Source organism: Microchirus variegatus, assembly GCF_963457635.1.
Source record: "Microchirus variegatus genome assembly, chromosome: 5".
Classification (NCBI taxonomy): domain Eukaryota; kingdom Metazoa; phylum Chordata; class Actinopteri; order Pleuronectiformes; family Soleidae; genus Microchirus; species Microchirus variegatus.
The window spans coordinates 14,597,275-14,622,487 of record NC_139806.1 but is presented as its reverse complement, the minus strand read 5'-3'; the positions used below and the strand labels follow the sequence as shown (position 1 = coordinate 14,622,487).

The 25,213-nt window shown below is 42.0% G+C and overlaps 2 protein-coding genes across 2 annotated transcripts; one reads left to right on the top strand and one right to left on the bottom strand.

Moving 5' to 3' along the window:
- Positions 1–875: 875 nt before the first annotated feature.
- Positions 876–4,616, bottom strand: LOC310927245 (midnolin; the record flags this gene model as incomplete). Its single annotated transcript, XM_083889539.1, has 7 exons — positions 876–1,036; positions 1,786–2,034; positions 2,145–2,250; positions 2,331–2,852; positions 3,169–3,231; positions 4,257–4,344; positions 4,438–4,616. 7 exons carry the CDS (start codon positions 4,614–4,616, stop codon positions 876–878), a joined length of 1,368 nt encoding a protein of 455 aa, XP_083745665.1.
- A 7,099-nt stretch (positions 4,617–11,715) lies between these two features.
- On the top strand, positions 11,716–23,426 carry cbarpa (CACN subunit beta associated regulatory protein a; the record flags this gene model as incomplete). Its single annotated transcript, XM_083889538.1, has 10 exons — positions 11,716–11,763; positions 18,873–19,018; positions 19,714–19,775; positions 19,861–20,023; positions 20,122–20,302; positions 20,454–20,597; positions 20,933–21,134; positions 21,236–21,440; positions 21,527–23,049; positions 23,122–23,426. The coding sequence occupies 10 exons, from the start codon at positions 11,716–11,718 to the stop codon at positions 23,424–23,426; spliced, it is 2,979 nt and encodes a 992-aa protein (XP_083745664.1).
- Positions 23,427–25,213: the final 1,787 nt, after the last annotated feature.

Genomic DNA, 25,213 nt, shown 5'->3' with positions numbered 1-25,213 from the left:
TTATTCTTTGTAGTTTGGTTTGAATACATTGTTTATATACTGTCAGAAACAGGGATACATTAAGAGTCCATTTATGACTCTTAGGGACAATAATATACATATTGTACCTGAGTACATGTATGCACCAATCAATAAAAGGTGCATTTGCAGTATGTGCATCCTTTTGTTTGCCAAAAAGGTACAAAGATGTTCCAAAGCAGTACACACAAGTTGAGACATGTTCCCTCCAACGAAGGACAAAGAAATGAGCTGAAAACAGAAAAAATAAGTGGCCGAAGTTGAAGCACAAGTGGGCTAACAACTTCCTGCTCATACACCAGGCACTAATTAATGTGTGAGCATGTTTAGAAAAAGTCAAATGATCATTCATGACATTTCCTTTATTCTTTGCATATCTTTTTTTACTACTGAATTTAAAGCCACATCCTCTACACAGATCAAAACATACAGATTACATTCAAGACATGTATAGTTAAGGCATTGATACATAAAACACAAGACGAGGGTTTTTGTACAAACGCAGATGTATAACATGAAACATGTTTACAACAGTATATTCTGTGGTTTATGCTACATATAATGACAATGAGCCATTGTCTCTGACAGACACATGTGAAATAACATGCTCAGGGCAATTACAACCACAGGGAGACATCGAACCTGTTTCTGCTTACATTCCTCAGAAATACTCACAGTATAAAAATGGCAACGAATCATCTCCCACTAAGAAGCTTTAAGAGACTCACAGTGAACTCCACAGTTATTTCACCAGTGTCACAATTAATTTTTTTGTTTCAGTTAAAGGTCCTTTGCTCTTCAGCTCTTCAACAGGCTGCCACCGCGGCGGCAGCAAGTGGACCCTTTCTGTTCGAGGGTTAGAGATGCTGCTGACGATGTTGGTACGGGTGAGACGTTTGTGGGAGGTGTGATCGCGTTAGTCTGCGAAGACGACGCTGATGCATCAAAGACTGGAGATGCTCCAACTTACAATGCAAGGTTTGATCCTCCTCGGTGGTCGAGTGGAGGGTCTCCTCGCCTATTGGTAAGAGAATAAATGATAAAATGTTAGACATAATGCACAAAAATAAAGCTCTTTAGGAAATGGATCCTCCTATGTGTACTTTACCATGTGGTCCATGTTTCTACAGTAACTGACAACAGACCTCAGAGAGCACCTACCATGGTTTTTGTTTTTTACCTGAACATGACTGTAAAGTTAAGGGGTGTTCAAGGGGTTACTATTTCCAACCTCTCCATGAGATGCCACTAAATCCTACCACTGGTCCTTTAAGTGAACAACTTCCTGTTGTTATCATTTATAAACTAGAAAAGCACTCAGAGAGCGCAAAACTCCGCCAAGGCAGCTCAGTGCCTACAAAATACACCCTGCCGGCACGCCTGGGTCAGACAGCGAGTGTTGTAACCAGCAATAACGTTATGGTCAGACAGCGAGTGTTGTAACCAGCGATAACGTTATGGTCAGACATCGAGTGTTGTAACCAGCGATAACGTTATGGTCAGAGAGCGAGTGTTGTAACCAGCGATAACGTTATAGTCAGACAGGGAGTGTTGTAACCAGCGATAACGTTATAGTCAGACAGCGAGTGCTGAAACCAGTGATAGTGTCTATGGATCAAAATGTAATCACTTGTTCCTGGTCCCATTGTGGACATTTCCTGAAAATTTCATCCAAATCCATCCGTGACTTCGAGTTATGTTGGTCTCTAACAGACAGACAGACTAACTCCAGTGAAAACATATACCACTTTGGCGGAGGTCAATTACAATGTGAAGCTGAAGCTTTATGGTGACACTGGGCCCCCAGTTGCTTACTTCTTGTTTTGCTGGGTTCCTCCTCTGTGAGCACTGGGCTGACTGAGGGGCTTAAAACAGGGAAGTGGTGTTGAGGAAGGGTGGGTGGCGCCCCCTGGTGGTAAAAGGCAGCTCTGAGGAGGTCGCTGAGAATCTGGAGAATGATGCTGATGCCGCGTTGAGGGTGGCTGATGCCGCTCTGACTGTGAGGAGCCAGGGTGCCTGATGGAAAAAGATGCAGACAGGTAACGGATGAGAAGAGTGACAGTCTGATGTCTAACAAAGCTGCTGTTGTTTGTCCGTGTGGTGTGTTGTCCTTCGGTAAGACTTACCAGAGAAAGTCCCAGAGAAGACACCTGGAGAGTGGTTGACAAAACTCTCTATGACAGCTCCTGGCTGCTTGCACAGCTCTGCATTCGATGTCGCCTGAACATTACTCTGGGAAAGAAAAAAAAGGGTCTTCTTAACCACTCGCACACAGTTTATATTATGTATCTTTGCAGTATGTGAAGGTATACCTTTTCAAAAGTTGATGCTGGGACAGGGCTTGGGGGTCCAGGGCTGGAGCCGGTGGGAGCAGGTGAGCAGACTGGTGTGGCTGCTTGTCGTGGACAGCTGGGATATGGACAACCAGAATGACAGGCGTGAGGTAGAGATGAGTGTTGATGACAGTTCATAGAAGGCACGGAGGTGGACGAGCGGGAGGAGGAAGCCGAGTCAAAGGGTTGTTGGGGGTTGAGGTGGACAGGGGATGCAGGGACTGAAGCCCCTGGGACTGGAGAAGAGGTTTGGGAAGGAGGTGACGTCGTGGAACCTGTGCTGTCAGTGGAGGACCAGGCGGAGGCAGAGCCGGGCTGGATCACACTGCCAGCTGTTGGCGGGCCAGTTTGAACTTTGCTGCTGCTCCGAAGTCTCACATCCCCATTCTGCTGCAGAGTCTTAACATCCTGTGCAGACAGCTGGAGCTGCACGTACATCACGTGACCACCGATTCCCAAGCTGATGGTCAGATGTGACTGGCCGGACAGAAAGTCACTGATCTGTAGGATAGTAAAGAAAGAAACACTTCAGGCTCCAGAGGTAATCATAAAGATCCAAGTCTTGGGTGATTTGGCACAAGCTATAGTTCTAAAACCAAACCAGTCCAGGTTATGGTGATAATGCTGCATGTTTTTCCACTTGTCCCACACAGACCCATGTGTCATTTTCAACGAGAGACATATTTATATGGACTTTTGATGCTGTGAAAATGTGTACCCGGTATTTTCTGTGGAAATTATGGCAAAGAGACGCCAGTGCATAGTTGGAATTCTTCTGGGACAATAGTGCAGCGAACTGTTTGCATAAAGGTCTCACCTGACTTTCTGTTAAACTTTCCAAAACGTCCATCATCGTCCTCTCAGCTCTGGCAGTCGAGAACTGTGGCAGTAAAAACACAAAGTTAAGTCTCCATATATATATATGGAAATGTTCATAGTTAACATTAAAGTTATAGTTCAGCTGTTTTAAACAAACAGACTAACAGACTAAGCACAGGCCCTCAATGAATACATGTCAACCAAGAAAACCACATTTTATCCACATAAAGGGTTCACCTATACTAAAATATACATTTATGATATACGAGAACTCATTCATCCCATATACTTTTTCAATCAATTGTGATGCACAGTATTATATTGCACACATTCAAGCGTTTTATCCTCTTTTCTAAAATTCTTAAACGTCCAATACATTTAAAACGTTCACATAATGTGTCCCACGGAGTCTATGCTGCATGATTTATGCAGACAATAAAGTGTTTTGATTCTGACATAAAGCTGTGATATGGCACATATGTACCTTTTATTATGTGAGCCTTTTGTTAAAGTAAGTGCAAAAAAATGCTTTGAAATTGGTTTTTCATTAATTCAGTCATCTTCTATCGCTTTATCCTATACCCTATACCGCTAATGCCAACCCTCGCTGACATAGGGGAAAGGCGGGGTACACCCCGACAAAAACAACCATACACTCACACTCACATCGAAGGTCAATTTGTATCTGTGTCCAATTTATAATTTGGTTTTTCAAGCCTTAAAATAAGCTTTTCAAGAACTTTAGGCATGGGTCTTGCATTATGGAGGTTGCCATCTTGTGCTGCATGTTTCTACAGTAGCCTGAATGGACAAACCAGAAGCAGACGCTTACTAAGTCTATGGATGTCTTAGTTCCCTGACATTAGTGAACCAGTAGCTCTCACCGATTCTTACACACTGGACCTCCAAGTGTACCCCCACTGGCAGCCATGTTGAGAGCGTGCATCCATGTCTCAGACTGGCTCTCAGGGTTGCACCTTGCAGTAACATTTACATACTGACAGTGTGTCAGTAACTCATATAACATCTGTTAAAAAAAGAACAACTAAACTCTTCCTTTAAGGACATTTAAGGATATTTACTCACAACTAAACCAGCTTCAATGACAGGAACCAGGGTCAGTTTGCTGCCATCTTTCACTCCCAGCTCCAGGAGTTTCCCTGCAGTCAGCTGCCTGATTTACAAAAGCATATGGAGGAAAACACAGTTAATGCAAACATGAACACATGAACACATGAGCCAGTCATTGTGCACAAGATCAGCTCACCTGTCTTTGTGCAGGAGCACGGTTCTGTTTCTTGGCAGTCTGAGTTTCTGGGAGATTCGTGTCCTCAGTCCGTCAACAGTCTCCCCTCGGGGGACAGTGAGCTCCACAGGGCCGCCGGTGGTGGTCGAGGTGATGGACAGACTCATGGTGAGATCCCGTTGCTGCTGCTGCTCCTCCATGACTGCCTCCTTCTGTGAGCTAAATCGAGTCTCTCTTGTCGCCGGAATCAGTTCAGGTGAGATGTGAGGCTGTTTTTTGCTTTTACTTCCTCATCTTTGACTGTGGAAAAACTCAGATTACAGCGCAGTCTGCATCAGGGGATTTCTCTCTCGCTCAGGCGGTGACAGACGGAGCTCTACTCCAAGCGTAAAGCACTCCAAACCGCTCAGTGAGAGCCACGCCCTCTCTGCACTCACAGCCAATCAGCGAGCAGCTTAGAGAGCGTCAGCCCAGCACTGTCCAATCAAAGCGCTTTGTTTCCAACACTGCCCAACCCTGTTTGGTGCCACAGTCACCATTCATAAATGATGCAATGAACACGCAGAACAACTCTATATTGAAACATATGTATACATTTTATGTGTAACTGTTTGGGGATATATAGTGAATATACTATGTTTGTTGATTTCAATTATCTTTCTTTACTGAGGCCCAATTTTACACAATTTACACAAATGAATAATCCCGCTCTTGAAGCTTTTGACATAAATTAAATAGAACAATATCTTTTTTGTGTGTTTTCGAAGGCCACAATAGTTTGCACGATGCATTTAGGAAAGGGACCAGTGCATGAAGGAGTCCATTTGTTACAATCTGCAGTCTCATCAGTGGATGTCACTAATTCTTACTCACAGGACCTTAAAGTTAATATAATACATCATTTCAGCACTAATGACTATAACAACCAACAGTGTATGGACTTGCATTGGCATTGTATAAGATATTATTACTAGCACAACTGGAGCTGAACTTATCATGAAATCAAGAAAATGCACTGCTCAAATCTTACAAATCACACTTATACAATACGTGAGTGGGCTTCACAATCTGTGTGAGGAAAAGACCCACAGAGGACAGACATACAATAGTGTCTTCTAATCTGACAATTACAACAATAACAACGGCATGTGATGATGTTTTACTGCAGAGATGCAATAGCAGTAGTACTACGGTTATAAAATAGTGTCAATTAGTCTGAAAATATGGTTGTTAGTGAAAGTGTTAGACGTTGTCAAGCAGGACCATGACAGCCATGACAGTGTCTCTTTAAATGAGTCATCATAAATAACCTTTATGTGTTATACATACAAAAGCATGTTGCTATAATGTATATTACTGAAAAACTACAACAATAAGAACATTTTTGTATAGATACTATGAAAAATATACACTAAAATAACACAGAGTCCTATACATATCATATATAAGTGCATTATATCTGTATATGAATGCACATAAACATTTGTATTATTTTAATTTGTTGCTGTTTATTCTCCCCTTTGTTTCCTGTTCAAGGTCACATGCCCGTCCCATCATGCCGTGGGATGACCAGTCCATCACATGCTGTTTATAACCTCACTGCTTATCCAGTGGGAGAAGATAATCACAGAGTCAACAGCGCTCTTTGTATTCTGCACTCGTTCACATCCTTTTGCTGTACAGCACATCGGTGTCCATGACAACAGGGGCCTCGGGCTGCACCTGTCACATGATGCGCCAAGAAGGAGAGCACCAGACCGAAGTGGAAGAAGGATTGCGGGGAAGCAGAGGAGAACGGCAGAGAAATGCAGCTAATATCATGTCTCCTCACTGCGGCTAAAAATAGCTGCACCCACAACACCCCCGCTTTGTCCAGCGCCTGCGTCACTCCACTCCCATATCTGCCTCCTCTCTTCCCCCCCACACTCACTCGTCTTCAGCACTCTTCACCAGACATCTTTGTCTCACTGTGTCTGAAAACAATCAATCCATGTGATGGTATGAGAGGGGAAAACTGCATTTATTCATTTCTTATTTTCTCAGATTATTAGCATCATCATATGTGTATGTATGAAGGTCTGGAGAATCCTGGAGGATTCTGTCACATATAAATTCAGTGGAAATCCCAGACTGATTGATTTTTGGTGTTTTCTCCTTTTTTTTTACGTGACTCGAGGAAACTCAGTGTCCCAGTGAGTGCCTGATGGAGGTCCTTCCCCTCGCCCCCACACTCTGCATCCCTAACATTTCTATTGCAGCACGTCACAGGGAGAGGGAGAGCTGGCTGCTTTACATTCTTCAGGCCTCGCCGAGAACAATTCCACAGGATGTCCTGCTTTTCGGAGCACACACAGACGCAGCTCTGACGTCAACCACCCATCCAGCACACACACACACACACACACACACACACACACACACACTGCACTTACACTCTCCTCCACATTCCTTGCACAGTTTCTCCTGGCATCATTTCCCAGATGTTTCAGTCTGCTGGTATGTTGCACCTCAGAGTCTCGTGGGTTTTCTGAAACAGGCAGAGTTGTGTGTGAGTGCAATCTGCCCTGAATGTGTCCACAACTGACAGACTGAGAAAGCATCAAGGCTGTCTAAAAATACAGAGACACACACACAGATGGAGGAGAGCATTTGTCCGTCTGTTTTTCCTTTTTTTTGCTGTTAATCACAGCAGAAAAAAAAAGGCATCGATTTTTTTTAAAGTGTGGACAAGAAAAAAACTGCATGAAAAACAAAATCCTATTGCACACGTGTGCAATAGGATTTTGCCCCATGAGACAAACTGTGTTTTTTTTCGATTGTAGGCTATATAAATAACATTTGATTTGATGTTTGACGAGACTCTCTGAAGCAGCAGAAAACTGTCAGGACTACTCAAACTTATCCACAAAAACAAACATGCCTCTAAGAAGAAATGAAAGGGTCAGATAAGTTTACACACACACTCACACACATTTCTGATTTGGTGATATCTTAAGTTGAGTGAGTAAAAAACCAGCATGCAGGACATTTAAGTTTGTTCTGATCCGAGTTCCATCATCGTGCTCTCATTCCTGTCACTTCTGCTAAAGTTCTGGTGGGTGAAACGTTTTTTGTACAGAAACAGTCAGAGGTGTGAACTAAACCAAACTAAACTTGCTGCCTTCAGAATCAGCAGCCTCACACTTTTCTGTTATCAGACCAGAACAGATTGCACCTCCTGCACTTTGCTGTAGAGGCATTTTCTATATGTGCATCACGAGACACAGTGCAGAGGTGAACAACTGCAAATAGCTTTCAGAATAAGAGTATTTGCAAACTGGCAGGATTATACCAATTTTAAAATGTATTTTTAAGGCAATCAACAAAAAACAAAAAAAAAATGTTATGTTAAATTAAGTTAAATGAAGGTATTTAGTGTGACCTACCAATCCACTTCAACAATAGCACTGACTTTCATAAAACTGGAGAAGAACCTCATTAATGTTACTGGAAATATCTGAAAAGGTCTATTATAAGAAGTGTACTTGAGCATTAACAAACACGTTATTATGAGTTCAATTCATGCACAGTTTGCCAACTTCCTGTCACTTCATTCCAATCCAAATGTCAATGATGACAGGATTTAAAACAACACAGCTGCTGGCTTTTATTAAAAAACAAAACAAAAAAAAAACTCAGTCAATCTGAAATCTTACAGTGCAACGTTGCCGCCTGGTGTTGAAAGATGACACTACACAAAATGACAAAACTGTCTGTTTTCGTGCAACTTGTGTTTCAGTGAAAAAACAACAACAACAGAGGGAAACACAGTAATCAGAACATGTCCAAATTCAGATTTAACTCTAATTCCACATGAATGCGACTACATTACGATAAAAATGATGACAATGATACGATTACCAATCAATAATCCTGTCAGCAAAAAGCCATTCATGAACGTCTTTGCTGTCAGTGAATGAACATGGAGTTCCTCCTCCTCTCCACATCAACGCCACCATCATCATCAGTGCGGGGTCACGTGCCTTGGTCGGGAGCGGGCGGTGGGTGTGTCTAAGCGCGTGTGGTTTCATTCATAACTCCAGTGTTCTTATGTGAGGCTCAGATGAAAGTATGCAGAGGGAGCCAGGCTGCGTGTGCGCCGCTGCTAACCCACTCCACAGGCGGGTGAGTGTCACATCAGCACCGGTCAGTCACAGACCTGCAGCTGTTACTGTTACTGTTACTGCTGCTTCATTATGTAACATGATGATGGTGATGGGGATGGTGATGGGGATGCTTGGGGCTCGCGGATCATCTCATTTTAGTGAAGATGCATGTTATTCCGTGCGCGGGGATCACCACGCGTGTCCGGTGTATGCGTGACTCACGGTTGATTTTGCCCTCCCTCCTCACAGCCTGAGAGCAGACGACGCAGGGACAGTGTGGGACAGTCCTGATCGGCGGAAGATGCTGATGCTGAGGATGATGCTGATGCTGATGCGGAGCGCTGATGGGTCGCTGTAGAGTGAGTGTGTCCACACAGAACCGGGGGAAAAACAGCTGCTTCAACACCGCCGATATAGACAGTAAGATATGAACTGCATGGTGTTGCACATCTGGAACACATCTGCAAGTATAACTGTATATGTTCTGCTGCTGCTGGACTTTATGACCAGTGACCTGTCACTGTCTGACAGTCTGTCTGAGAGAGATGATGCTGAGGATGAAATAAGAGGTGACATGTGACACGTTTTTAGCGCGAAACACGGTTTGGCTTCAGGACCACTCAGTTTGTTTGTTTGTTTGTTTTTTACTCCCAAAACAACAGTTTGAGAAGCTTATCACCGTTCATTATGACTGGATCATAACAACAACAAAAACAACAGTAGTAATAATAACATTACAGTATATGATCAGTATGGTCATTTTGTATCATTTTGTAATGATATATTATTGTTATTATACCAAGTAATAGATTCATAATAACAATGGAACATGTCTGTGGGATGAACATCCAGTTTATTATGTGGTAATTACCATTCTATATAGACGACAGTAATTCTTATTAACTTCCTCATTATTGTTTGGAAATAACATGGTATCACTGTAATATTAACTCTTTATTACCTCACCATTATTACATAATATATCATATGACCTCATATTACATAATTATTACCAAACAATGACCATGTTGTTACTGTTATGTTAATTTACATTATTCTTATGACCATGGGGGGCACTGTTGTGATTTTCTGCCCTTTAAGGTTAAACATTAAATATTAAACAAATATTAAACAAATATTAAGATACTGATGTTTTTGACTCAAAATTAAAAGTTTTGGGTAAAGGTTGGGGAAAAAAAGGAATAATGTCAGACTCTACGAGGACATTTTGTGAAAACCTTGAGAATTGTAAAACATCTTTTTACCTGAGTTATTTTAAAAATATATATATTTTTTTAAACCAGCATTGAGAAAGACAGTTGGTCGTGAGAGAAATAGATGAGTGTGAAACTAACTGAAAGGAGAACAATAAAGGCAGATTCTCTAAAATAAGTCTTTTAGAAACACTTTGCAGTACAGTAGAGTAACATCATGGTAAGAGTGATGTATTCATTTACAAGAAGCTACAATTAATTTACAATGATAGTTGTAAAAAAGGGGACTAAGATTATGGCATTACCTTGTTATTTCTATAGTCGTTACCATGTAATATCAATGTGGAATACAAGGATGAATTTCAATATCATAATATAAACCAATTCTGAAGGTTTTACACTGACCACAATTCTCATTACTAAGCTTCTACCAGGATATTACTTTGAAAATGACATCATATTACTGAAATATGATTTCCTTAATAACAAACTATTATTGTCATAACCAAGCATGGGTATTGTATTGGGAATAAGATGGTGGATCCGTGATATTATATTATGTCCTGATTATATAATCAATGCAGCACCATTAGCATGTTGTTACTGCATTGTTAAGTGTTTGTGAGTGACTGGTCCTCACATCTTTTAAGGGTTTTTTTTGTTGGTTAAGACCTGGTTTTAGGGTTAGAATTGGGTTTAAGTTAAGAGTTATGGGTCCTCACTACGAATGCTCCACAAACGTGTGTGTGTGTTTGTGTGTTTGTGTGTGTGAGTGTTCCACTCTCCGGAGCGTAGTCGTCATCAGAGTTACCTTGAACTGTTTGTGTGAGACGTTACATAAAATCGAACTCTCACATGCTGAGCAAATGTGTGCGTGTGTGTGTGTGTGTTTTTTGCAGCATGTGTGAGAAAAGACAGTCATGGCATGATGTTACACAAGCTGCACTCGGTATAAATAATCATGTGCTGTCAACTGCTCTGTCTCTGCGTCGCCGCACACAGCTGTGACTATGGTTTACAGATGGAGAGGGCAGGTTATCAAAGGGGATTGTTGGTAATCACACTGTAATAGTCCATGTCCAGGAGATGTCAGTAAATCTTTTGACACTTTGGAGTCAGACTCACAGAATTCATCCCACACATCAGTTTGGTGTTAAAGAGAACTGGGACAGTTTTCCCACTTACTTATCACATGGAATGCTGTGAAAATTGTTGTGTGGCTTTGAAGAGCAAAAACTCTTCGAAGAGGAACAAACAGATGGGATTTAAGATAAGATAAGATTAGACATTATGGTCTGTGGATACTTGCATCACGTGCTTCAACAGTTGTAAAAACAACAACAACACAACATCTGGACCACATACATAATCACATGCCGAGTTCTGATGTGACCTGGATTTAGCTTGAAACTGCAGACTTGTTTTTACTGCAATACATTTGTAAGGGGCGTTGACTATAAAGAATATCAGAACTAACAACCATGTGTAATTAGTCTAGAAACAGCAGATGTCATGACTGTAGTTTTGAAGGTAAACTCTGCGTTAGTGAGTGACTCATGACTCATGATGTGTGTGAACACTGACAGCAACAGGATGGTGTAGGAAGGATTGACTGAAAACAAACGACACTATCCATGCTTATGGTAATGATGCAAAATGTCACCATGAGCAATAATGAAAGTCACTGATGTGTCATGGGATTTTAGTTTTGAAGCAGAGCTTGAAGACAGAGGGCTAAGACGTGTCTGTATTTGACAGCGTAGATGATACTTGTTTGTAGGATTGTGTCGCTGATGGTTTTAATATTCCGTGTTTCAATTTCACCACGTGTGTTTCTTAAATGTAAATATATATATATATGTCAGAAAGCAGGAGTGGCTCTGTCTGACCTACTGCCCTTTCTCCGTCCTCTGCAGGGTTCACCCACGCTGACCTGGACCATGAGCAATGATTTACCTGTTCTGAAAAGTCTGACTGAAAACTCCACTGTGAGTACCGCTGCACCCCCCCATCACTGACTCCATCAACACGCATCATTATTGGAATCAGTCTCATCATCTAAATGCTGCCAATCCAAGGGTTTGGTTAAGTTAAGTTAAGTTAAGTCACAACATTATTATTATTATTTTTAAAAGAAAGAAAATCTATATACATATCTGTTCTATAAGTCATGGCCAAGGGTTGCTGTTTTCCGTTTTATGTATTTAATACTTATTTACATAATATTTTGTATAAGTGCAACATTCACAGCCAAAACAAATCAGGGAAAAAATATGTCACTATTTGGCAGATCAGAAAATAAGCAGAGTTTACTCTTCACGAAAACCTCTATGTTTCTTCTCAGCCAATAAAAGTGAAAATCCATCACAAAATCACTCCATGTAAAAGCTTATCAAAAAGGGGTTTGCACAGTGAACCACAGAGTTCCAGTAGCAGCTATCCAAAGAGGATCTGACTATAATCCAGGACTGTAGCAGTGATAATCTGACGGTTACAGCTGTCTGTGCAGAGGGAGAATTGACTGTGATTCGCCTGGACTGAGTGTGTTAGAAACACGTCCTGAAGACTTGATAAGAGCCTGAACTGCTCCAGCTGATTGATGGTGCTGTTCTTGCTTGTTGTTTGGCTGTGTTTGTAAAAAAAACAAAAAAACCCACACAAACAGCAGATTTCATTAAGCAACAGACGCTCAGGCAAATTCTTGCGGTGAATGTGTGTATGTGTTAATGCGGGGTGGGTGTGTCAACGTATTCACACTCACTCAAAAAAGCATTTAACCCGTTGACGCTACTGTGTGTGTGTGTGTCACACTCCAACGTGCGTCTTGCTTTGCTAGTGTAATGTTCCTGTTGCCTCATTCATTCATCATGTCTTAGTTCAAAATGCATCACTTCCTGTGTGCAGCACGTAAATGTTGCCAGTTCTAAACACAATGTGTGTTAACTCTTAACAAAGTCACGCACTGCAGCTTTAATGCTTCACCTTAATCTGAGGTCCAGAGATGAGGTCCTGCCTGACTCACAACCCACACACACACACACACACACGTGAGGTTTTCATGACTTCAGGGGACATTGCGTTGACTTAGTACCCCGCCTATCGCCCTATGTCAGCTGAGATAGGCACAGCAACCCCCGCGACCCCCCGGTGGTAGATAATAGATGGATGCATTGACTTACATTCATTTCCTGTAGACTCAATCTAAACTTAACCATAATAACTACTGGCCTAATCCTAACCCCTACCCTCAACCTAACCCTAAAACTTTTCTTCACCTTAATATATAGTCATTTAAATGATGGGGACTTGCTTTTTGTCCCCACAATGTGACTGTGTAAACAGTTTAACGTCCCCACAACATTAGTAATACATGGGCACACATACACACACACACACACACTATGTTCAAGCTGAATCTCCCCACAGGCTTAAACTGAATGTACTCTACCACATCATCTAATGAATGTAGAAATGGACTCTCTATATGTGACATGGTGCTTAGTTTAACACGTTTTGCCCTCAGGGAGATTTGAGGTTGAATGAAAAAAAACAAAACTCCCTTACAAACACAATCATCCTCCTCCTCCTCCTCCTCCATCATTGGTTTTATAAGCAGAAAACAACAGCTTATTATATTCAGCAGCACTCACTTCTAGCTGAAACCGGTCGATCTGTCTGGTGGAGGCACGTCGTTCACGGTGAAAGCAGAGTCGCTGCGTTTGCCGTTTCTCTCGCACATACAGTAAGCTCGGTTTTCCTGATGCACGTCCACCGACTGCTGCCATTTGTCAGGCCTCTCTCGTCATTTCCCTTGTGCACCTGTTACGGCTGTAAGGATTTAGCAGAAAATACTCACCGCTTGAGTCATTTTTCAATCAAAATAACACTTTTTTTTTTTTTAAATCTTATGACTCATAGACTGTAGAGCAGGGTTTCTCACTCCTGATCCTGGGGAGCCACTGTCCTGCATGTTTTAGATGTTTCCCTGCTCAAACACACCTGATTCTAATGGTCAGCACGTCAGTAAGCTCTGCTGAAGCCTGATGACGACCTGTTAATTTGAATCAGATGTGTTGGAGCAGGGAAAACGCCTAAAACATGCAAGATTTAGAAAAACCCTGCTGTAGAGTAATACGTCTTTCTACTATGTCTCTAACTACTGTTCAGACAAAACACTGAAATTAAAATTTAACATATAAAATTGTTTAATTGGACAATAATGTACATGTTAATCATTTAAAACATTAGTTGTTATTTGAAGTGGGTGTATATATTCAGGTCAAAATGACTGGATCTGATTTGGGATAAAGAAATTAATAAAAAATCTTACTTTTTACAAAAATACTTCATAGAGATTTGCATCCGCACTGCAGTCATGGTTTCAGCTGCGTGGTTGTTTTAAGCACAAATAAGAACAACTAAAAAAAAAAAGGAAAACAGTTGAGTCATTTTGTGTCTGAACAAAAGGAAACAGCAGCATTTAGGCTGAGTCATGTTATGGTGTGTCTTTACTGCTTCCTCTGTGGAGATAATAATAATTAAAAACGTTACACAAATTGTCACAAAACTATGTTTTTAAAACCGACTGATTAAAGGCGGTATAAGTAATATGTACGTCCTGTGGCTGGCTACAAACAATTTGAATGTGGGCTTCCACTCGCACAAAGAGTCGTCATATGATGATAGGACACAAAAAATGCAAAAACACTATATATGTATATATATATATGTATATGTATATCTATATATGAAATATTCCCCGACAAAGTGTATGAAAGAAGGGGAAGTAGGGAGAGAAAGGGAGAGAGCAGTATCCACATTGGCATCTGTCTTCAATTTCCCCTCATCTTTCATCCATCTCCATTTTTAACTCCTCTCCACTCCACAAACCCTTGTATTTAATCTCCTCTGGTCAAGACCTTTTTAAAGGGTTTCAGGTTCAGTGATGTTTGGCATTTTCCAACCCGTAGCTGCAGCTCGCTGCGATTACTCTGCTGGGAAAGCCTCGTGCTGAAGTGCTACGAGCTCCGCTGGCGCAACAGACCATGTCACCAAACCTATATAAAAACAGAGTTTGCAGCCAGCTAAATGTTTTACTTTGTATTCAAACTGGCTGCTGCATTGTTATCAGTGAGGCCAGTATTTACATTCACAGTGTTTCCTTCATTTCTGATGACAGCACAAGGTCATTTTATGACTAGATAATAAACTTAGCACCTTTGAGGCTTTAAGATACATTCATTTATTAGTCGTTTAGTTCTTTAGCAAGAGGGGGACTCGGTCTGAACAAGGACCTTTCTGCATAGAGTTTGCATATTCTAGCCATTTGTGGGGGTTTTCTCCAACAGTCCTAACACATGCAGATTTGGGGATTAGGCAAATTGGTCAATTGACCGTAGGTGTGAGCGTGAGAGTGGATGGTTGTTTGTCTCTATGTGGCCCTGTGATGGGTGTACCCCACCTTTAGCGATATGTCAGCGGGAATCAGCACCAGCACCAGCACCCCCGCCCCTAATAATTTGCAGGATGTAGACCGAGAGGCTCAATGCTGCCCCCCACAGGAAAAAAAACATTTTCTTCAAGGGCTAAAAGGACTGTCTTGTGAGACATTGGTGTCAGTAGATACTCAAGGATTCTGATACCAGCTTTGGTATCAGACAGAAAAAAAAGTGGTATGGAGCCATTTGTCATATAAATCATCATCAGCAGACTTTGGTTATTTGCCTCTGCTGTTAAGGTCTTCGTAAGGTAAAGGTCAACTCTGTTCCTCCGCTCAATTATTTCCTCCAAAAAACGGCACAAACATTGACAGCCTTTCACGTTTCTATTTCACAATGCCAAATATTGAAACAGATGAACATTCTCACTCTGGCAGAGAAAATCGCCCCAATTTTTTTTTTGTTGCTCTCTTTAGAAACTGACATCATAAGAAGAGCCAGGAAAGTCTGGTGCGGGGATTGCACATGTGCTTCTGCATCCGCCAACCGCCTCCTCCTCCTCCATTTTCCATTTTTAGCCTGCGGAGGCCTCATTTCCCTCTCATTGAGAAGAGCTGGAAAATTGAATTAAGGGTCTCGCTGACGTTTCGATTAGCATCCTCGGGCTCACTCAGCCAAGACTGAGAGGATTAATCAGAGAGAGTGGGGAAGAGAGCAGTTGTGTTATCTCTGTGTGTTTGTGTGAAGCAGATGCAGGATGTATGTGAATGTGTTTGTCTGGATAAGAATCACTGCGAGGAGGAAAGGACTTCAGAGAGTTTTGGAGTGTTAATTCCTCTTCTTATTCAATATTCCAGCGCCTCGCTGACAGCGTAATGCAACAATTACGATGAGGCTTAAAGAGAGAAGAATCAATTACTGTCCGAGCCAACAAAACACAAACACTGACACGCAAGCCTCCACCTGACCGTGTTAATAAATGAATGATTTATGAGCTGCTGCTACAGTATACCTTCTGAACCAAAGCAATGGAAAGGATGTGGGAAAATGTGGAGAACAGGGAACTGTGAGGACAAGGGTTTGTGCGACATGGCTGACATTTGATACTAACAGTGCTGCGTCTGATCTAGAGCTGAAACTAACGATTATTTTTCGTAATCTGATTATTTTCTTGATTAATCGATTAATCGTTTGGTCCAGAAAATGTCACAAAATGTTGATCAGTGTTTTCCAAACCTGGAAATGATAGTGTTCTCGAATGTCTTGTTTTTGTCCACAAACCAAAATGATTCAGTTTTCACGATTGCTTTGTTATGTGGAGCAAAGAAACAACAAAGATATCCACATTTAAGAAGCTAAAACAATCAGAAATTTTGTTTTAATCCTGAAACGACTTAAAACAGATTCATCGACTATCAAAATGGTTGATTATTCATTTAGTAATCAATTAATCGATTCATTGTTTCAGCTCTAATTTGATTTTAAACTTTTATTTTTGTCAGCAACTTGTCAGCAAAACTCCTACGTGTTTTGATGTGTTCAATGGGAGTTAGGAGTTAGGTAGGAAGCTTTGGTGAGGTGGTTAATACTGTTTTTACCTTAACTTGATGGTTCAGTAGTCACAGAGAGTCAAAGATGTGTTTGGGAAGGGAGTTGCAGTGGGATTAGGCAGCCACGATGAAAGACGTATTCTGCATCTTTAAAGAAGGAAAAATGTGCTTTGTTAAGCGATACTCAGACCTGAGTGGGGGAGCATTTGTGTCTATACACCAGCAACAAAAGGGCAGGCGGGCGGGTGGGGGGTGTTGTGGAAGGCTACTGACCGAATAACAAAAGGAGGACCAAATGGCTTCAGCATAGACAAAGGCCAAAATACCACACAAATGAATCTAACCAGACAATAAACCCATCTTACCTGACAATTCTCAGAATCAAAGTACAGCAAATAAAAACGGAACATAAACGGGAGAAAATGGAGTAAAAAATGTGGCTGGTTGGGTCTGATAGAAGCCAAATGACTCTGGGTTACAACGCAGAATCTGAGTCTTTGTACAGGCACACACCTATTAACACACACACACCCCTATTAACATATACTCACACCTCACACCACTCATTCAGAAATGTAAAAAAAGAGAAAACAAACCCTCACACAGAACAATGTAATCAGTAGTCGTAAAACCCCCGTAGCACCCCCTTTCCCAAAGATTAACATCCCCCTATGATGTTAATTTAGATGTTTAAAGGCATCAGGGATGATATTTCCATTCCTTTCTTACGAACATGTGTGCGCTAAAATGTTGGAGGAGGAGAAATCAGTAAATAAGTCAAGAAAACTAGAGGGTTTATGATCAGTGAGGACATTGCAGCTCTTTTTCCGAAACTTTCTGAGGTCACTTCTTTGTGTTTTTCCAGTCATTACTGAAACCCATTAGCAGCCGTCTCACTTTACTCGCGCAGCTGTCTGTCCCTCCCCCCGTCTGTCTGTCTGGTCTGGGGTGAAACAAATCACTTCCTGTGCGCAGTGAGAAAACACACAGACAGTCACATGGAGATCATTTGACAATAGTGTGAATAAAACAGATTTTGTCTGTAAACTCAAGTGATTTACGTGTGCACTACAGTGTTAGGTTCATTGAAATAAAACCTCAAAAATGATCGATTTACAACACCAAGCGACAATGTAAACATAGAGACGTTACGCTCTCAACATACAGAGGCCAGCAGAACTAACGCACACGTTAGTCTGGTTAAATCACGAGGATAAAGCGCTATAGATGGATGTTTGTGATTCCAGTTTGACCTTTACCCTGCCTGTGCCTCCCTTTGGTTTAACATCAAAGGAATCCTGTGCATCGCTCATGTGATGATCACAGCCTTCGCTGTGCTCCTCACGAGGTGTTTGATCATCTGAAAAATGGATGCAGCAGCAGACCCTTCCATTCTTTACAGAAAGCCCATAATAAAGAGGAGAGTGAACCCAATAAATGTGGTCCAGCAGTGAGCAACTGACCCTTTTTTAATGGATGTATGTAATTACATCATCGTTTTATAGTGTATTCCTTTACCTCAATAGCATAATAGCCCTTTATTAGTAAATGTTAAGCACGTATTAACACCTTATGTAGGAACAATCTTAATTCATGTTGTTATAGAGGTAGAATAAGGTGTTAATACATGCTTAATGATTAATAAAGGGCAAGTATGCTACTTATATATGTAAGTAAGCACCTAGTTCATGGTGAATATGTGTTCCCAAAAAAATAGATTAAACCAAGCTGCCAAATCAATTTGATTTGAACACAGTTATGGTACTGCGTAACAACATTAAGATTCCGAGGATAAACACACAAAAGTGATAGAATAACTTATTTAACTTGTAGAAATACTTGGTGTTACTGACTTTTTACAGCCCAGCTTTTGATAATTAAACATCTAATACATTCTTCAGAGAGTGACCCGTTAACTAAAGTAGCCATTTCACAATATCTGCCTGCAATATCAAGACAGTGACTTCTGGCCTGAATACATGTATCTGCGGATACAACTCATGCTGGTGTTGTGTTGATACAGTTCATTGTTGTGCTGTCCATAAGTGTTTCACCGCAGCACATGAATGTACGAGTCCTAACCTGTTTTTGTGGTTTCACCTCCTTCAGGATGTGCCTGTGTCAGCAGGCCAGGTGGAGAACTATGTGCTGCTGCTGGTGCTGCTGAGTGTTTTTGCCGGGGCAACGCTGGTCCTGCTCTCCCTGCTGCTCCTCTTCTGCCACTGCTGCTGCATGGGTGGACGGCGCTACTCCAGGTGGGTGCTGGCAGGCAGGATTACAGGAGAGGGATTACGACAACAGTGGATTAAAGCCTTTATGAATATGGCACTGAAAGATGTGATTTGAAGAGCACACAGTGTTACAGTTTATACAATAGACTCTTTGCTATGATGCTGTGCTAAGGACAGAAATGTCCTTATTTTCTTAAGGAAAAGCATGTTTTTTTCAATGAATATAACATTAAATGAATCACAAATACACTCTATACATTGTTAACGACTATTCTAGCTGCAAACGTCTGGTTTTTAATGTAATATGTACATAGGTGTATAGAGGCCCATTTCCAGTGTTCTAATGGTACATTGTGTTTGCTAATCACGTTAGAAGGCTATTGGATGATGAGAAAACCCTTGAAAACCCTTGAGCTGAAAACACGAAAAACCCTTTTTACTAAAGGGCAAAATTATTATTTTGAATAAAAAAAATCATTATTTCTAATCTTGTCAATGTCTAGATTTTATTTTCTATTAATTTTACAACTCTTTTGATGAATAAAATGTGAGTTTTAATGGAAAGCACAGACAAATTGTATAGGTGACCCTAAACGTTTGTACACAGGACATGAAATAAAGTGGCAGGAGTTACACATTACACATTAGTGATAACAAGCAGATTGATAGGTGTTCCTAATAAAGTGAGCCTGAGAGTTTTATATCTTTTCTTCCACCAGAGCCAGCGATGACCCTGAGAAGACAAACACCACTTATGCTGAGGATTCTCAACCCACCCAAGGTCAGAGCTGTATGCTTTCTCATTTGACGTTCTGGCCCACTGTCGTCACTAACTCTAACTTATTATTATTATTATTTATTTTCAGAGATCACCCTTCGTCTGGATGAATCAGATGCTCTCTCAGCTTCCAGCTGTCATGCTGGAGAGTCGGAACGATTCGTCTCCACTGGGGCGACCGGTCGCAGAGTCTCCTTCAACGAATCTGCACTTTACGAACAGGAGAAGACGACTCAGGACAAAGGACGCAGGTACAGTACATGTGGGATAAACGTGCAGTTTTACAGCATATTCAGTGAACTTTTTTTCTTTTTTAAATATAAAGTGATCATTTCCTCCTTCTCATCAGGTACACTCTGACTGAAGGAGACTTCCACCATCTGAAAAAAGCCAGACTGACTCACCTTCACCTGCCTCCGGCCCCATGTGACCTCAAGATCCTCACCATCATGGAGTGTGACTCAGCAGACAGCAGCATCGTTAACATCAGTGAGACCGCAGCTCCAAAGCTGCCCCTCACCATCTACCAGGTCTGTGTGGGTGAATAACACGAGATGCTTTTAATAATATTCAAACAAGAAAAATTTATTGATATACAGTATAAGATGACCCCTTGAGATCGTATCATCTCATTCTCTCATGTCATTTCTGTTCCACATGATGTGATGTTTCTTTCTCCAGCCCATTGACAGAAGAGTCCCTGAGTGGCTGGGACAGAGCCTCAGTGGAGGTCTGCCAGGAGACCCGCACCACTCCATCATCCTGGACCAGGGACTGAGACAGCCCTCGTCTGCTCTGAAAACACTGCACACACGGTCACAGACGGTGAGTTTCACCTTTTCAAAATGGTCTAATTCTACAGTTGACCACCATCTAAAGCAGGGTTTCTCACTCCTGGTCCCGTTTTAGGTGTTTTCTCTGCTCCAACACACCTGATTTAAATAAACAGGTCATTATCAGACTTCAGCAGAGCTTACTGATGAGCTGACCGTTTGAATCAGGTGTGTTTGAGCAGGGGAAACATGCTAAAAACAAAAAATTGCATGAAAAACTGTCCCCACCTCTGCCCAAAACAATTAATCTCAGCTTATCTGCCTCAACTGCTCTTCCATGTCTTATCATCTCCCACTATCGTCCTCTCTTTTCATGTCCTCGGTCAGATGGAGGCTATCGGGGACAGGGGAGAGGCTGAGAGCCAAAGGGCTATGAGAGGAGAGTTGACTCAAGCTTTGGGCCAGACGACTTCAGTTCTACATTTCTTCTCTAAACTGCGGCGCCATGCTAGTCTGGAGGGGGCAGGGCCTTACTTCAGGAGGTGGAAGTTCGACAGCAGTCACCGGGCTGCTAGTCTGGACGCTAAAGGTCAGGATAAATGTCATGAATGGCTTAAGTACAGCTGCTTTTTTCCCTTCATATCTAACATTGCAATTGAAACATTTAAAAATGTTTTTCATGTGAATTAGCATCGCCCAAGAGAAGGCCCTTCCAGAGACAGAGAGCAGCAAGTGAAACCACTGATCACACGGAGGATGAGGCTTTATCGCTGCAAGATGAGGTCATTGAGTCTTTGCCAAACACGCCTATCCAGACCAGTGGCCTCCAATCGCTCTCGGCAGAGTCACTGTCTCACCACACAACTGCGCCCACATCCTCAGTCTTCCTCAGCAGGTACTGTACGGTATAATCCTTCACATAACCCCATGACTTATGTGTAATCCTCAGAATTACTGATGATTATGACTCCTTTTATGCAGGCTAACACTGGAGGCCATGGTGGAGGTGGGTGGTGGTGGTAGCACCAGGAGAGAGGTACCATGTTTTCCAAAAGATGAGAATCTGGCCCAGAGACGAGAGGAGGCAACGACCAATGGCATGGAAGTAGAAAATGAAACAAAACTAGGAGCATTTGAAAGAATGGAAGCAGTGGCGAACAAGTTAGAATGTACAGATGATGCTGACTTATTTGAGGCACAACAAGAAGTTGCCATTCAGGGACGGTTTGAAGACATGTTACGGGAAACTAGAGCTGCAAAAACAGAGGACACGACGGCAGATCTCAGGAAAAAGAATGAGGCAGAGGTCAACGATGAAGAAGATGCAGTGTTGGGAGCTGAAGCTCGGCAAAGGGCTGACTCTGGCTCATCTCTTTCCTTCATGATTCGCCAGGAGAGCTTGGAGCTCCCACCTTCCTTGTACAGAGACATTTGGAGCTTGCGTGCCTCACTGGAGCAATATGCCTCCTCAGACCAGAGCAGCACAGATCGCGAGTCTATCCGCAGTGATGCTGACAGTGTCTCATCTTTTGGATGTACAGGAACTCGCTCTGGCCTGGACAGCTGCTTGTCCCAGGATCTGGATGATGATCCTGAGGGAGAAGGTGAGGGAGAGGAGCTGGAGGGAGGAATGAGAGGGGCATCAGGTGGGAACAGCGAGATGGGAAATGGAGCTGGAGGAGAGAGTGAGGCAAGTAGCCGGAAACTCCTTCAGATGGACAGTGGGTATGCCTCTATTGAAGCTCCGTCAAGGGCCCCTGAGGAGATGCGGCTGTTTGGGACTCCAGGAGCCCAAAGAGGAAAGACAGCATCAGAGAGACGCTTGTTCTTCACTAACTCTGGAAGAAAAGGTTCAGTGTGCGAGAGCATCGAGGCCAAACTGTTTCAGGAGGAGCTGGAGGACGAGGTGACAAAACCAACAGAGACCGAAGAGAAAGTAAAGGATAAATCTCACACTGGCAGCCAGGTGCATGTGCTTCAAGAACAACATCCTCCTCCTAAATCCCTTCACCCTCACAAACCACCAAACTCACATTCACAGCTGGTGACTTCACCAATAAAGGCAATCTCGCATCCGTCTAGTCCTCACAGGCCTCGCCTACGCCGCCGCGACTACAGCATTGACGAAAAGACAGACGCACTTTTCAATGAGTTCCTTCGTCATGATCCCCGGTTCGACCAGCAGGATTCTCCTCTGCGCTCCAGGCACCGGTCCAGAGTTCACCTCCGGAAACAATGGCAGAGACACAAACAGTACAGTGACCCAGGGTCAAGCACCGGGGGCAGGTACTCCCCATCTTTAGAGAGGCAGAGGTTTACTCCGCTGAGAAGGGGTGACAGTGCGGGTTACCCTCTGGACACCAAATACCACAGCACGCTCTCACGCATTGCAAGTGCTGCAGATGAAGAAGCCAGCGAGGTTGCCGATTGTGAAGAACCGGCCAAAGGGAGCACAGAGATCAAAGATCCACCAAGCGAAGGAGCTGCCGGGCATGTCATCGAAGGTGAAGGTGAAGCCAAAAAAACATCAGAAGACACTGTCGCAAGAAAGAGCAGCTCGAGTTGTGCAGCGTCAGGTGGGGACGGCGATGGCTGCCAAGACTCTACAAACAAGGACACGGAAAGCACAACTGGCCAGACTTTGAGTCCTGTGACTGCACAAACACAAAGTTGCATGGATCCAAGAGGCAACAACAAGAACAACAACCGCAGTCAATCTATCCTATCAGAGGCAGAAGGAAGATTGTCAGACAAGCTGGTCGTTTCAGTGGAAGAGAGGCTCTACGGTGGCCTGCGCAGTGCAGAGAAGCTCAGCCAGGGAGGATCGGAGCAGGTGCTTACCGTGTCTCGCACAGACTCGTCTGGATTCAGTCCCATATAACGCCTTCGAAACTCCGTCGGATTCTTTTCAGATCCATTGTGTGGACCGTGGACCCGGAGAGAAATGATCTACAGCAGTTCACACATCATCATTTGTTCAATAGTGACTCAGTTCAGTCTCTGTGTTTTGCATTAGGACAATTCTTCCAAATATATCCAGTCTGACAGCACACACACACACACACACACACACGCACACCTTAATTTCCACTGTGACACAATGTGACATGTGATGTCCCTTTTTAGAACTAAATATTCTTAAAAATCAAACGCCTCTTCACATAGTTTTCAAAGACATAGATCCATCTTTAGAAAAACTGAATATTTTCCAGACTTAACTGTGAATTTTCAGCATGCTATTATTGTATGTCCAGAGAAACGTGTATATGTATACTGTACATTTTTAACTTAAAAAACAAAACAAAAAGCACTTTGATGTGAAGAATGACGACGATTGCTCTTCTGTGGCCCCATCGATCTCATCTCTATACTATATCCTCCTCAAGTGTCCTTGTCTCAATCACCATGAGGGTACATGTGTACGTGAGAGCTTTTGTGTCTGTATTAATTAATGTTAGATAAAAAAAACGACGCTGATCATGTTCAACAAAGATCAAGAGGATTTTAAACGTGTTTTGTGATCGCAGCCTCCTTTCTCGTTAATGTCATATCAGCAGATCAGATCTGAAGATTACACACTGTCATGTTTGGGGATATTCAGATTTGTATTCAGTGTCTAATGTAACTTTGCTTAAGTGGGTCCTTCTGCAGACAATAGCACTTTATTCACCACACAATAAGTAGGCGACTAGAGCTGCACCAATTAATCAATAAATTAATCGTCAACTATTTTGATTATCGATTAATCGGTGTGAAGCATTTTTTCATGATTAAAACAGGATTTCTGATTGTTTTAGCTTCTGAAATGTGAATATTTTCTTTGTTTCTTTGCTCCACATAACAAAGAAATCATTAAAACTGAATCATTTTTGGTTTGTGTACAGAACGAGACATTCAAGAACATCGTCATTTCCAGGTTTGACAAACACTGATCAGTGTTTTTTCTTAACATTTTCTGACATTTTATCGACCAAGCGATTAATCGAGAAAATCGATTATGAAAATAATCGTTAGCTGCAGCTCTGTAGGCGACTGCTTAATGCACTACTTTCTGAGTGAAGTTATGCTAAAAAAAACTTAAGTATGGAAGGATACTTAAGTATGGAAGGATAAGAAAGGTATTTGATGACACATTAGTTTTTGTCTTTTTATAGAAAACATTTGATGACAACAAAGAATACTGAAAATGTGTAGCAGTGCCATAATATCTCAAACAATCAAATGTAAAGATTTCTTTATCCGGCAGCTTTTGCCTTGATTATTAAATTCACCAAGAAACGTTACGAATGAGTATTTTCACTTTCACAAAGACAAATATTATCGAGCCTTTAGGTGAACAGCATGGTATTTATTCTTCAGTCTGAGGAAGACTAAAGCTGTGGCCATTGGCCATTGAGGTCTTTTTTTGAGGCTTAAGGATTTCAAATTTAAATTTAATTAGGTTAAGTTCAGACAAGAGCAAGAATGTTTATTACTTTTGATGTAAAACGAGGCTGCCCTGAATTCTCCCTCAGACAAATCAGCAACCAAAGAACAGAATTGTGAAAAACTAAAATGACCTATTTATGTTTTTGCAGACCGAGTGATTTATTGTTGCAGCTGCTCTGGTCAGATGTGACGTGCTTTAAGGATCTCAGAGAATGAACAGCTTTCTTTCCTCTATATGTG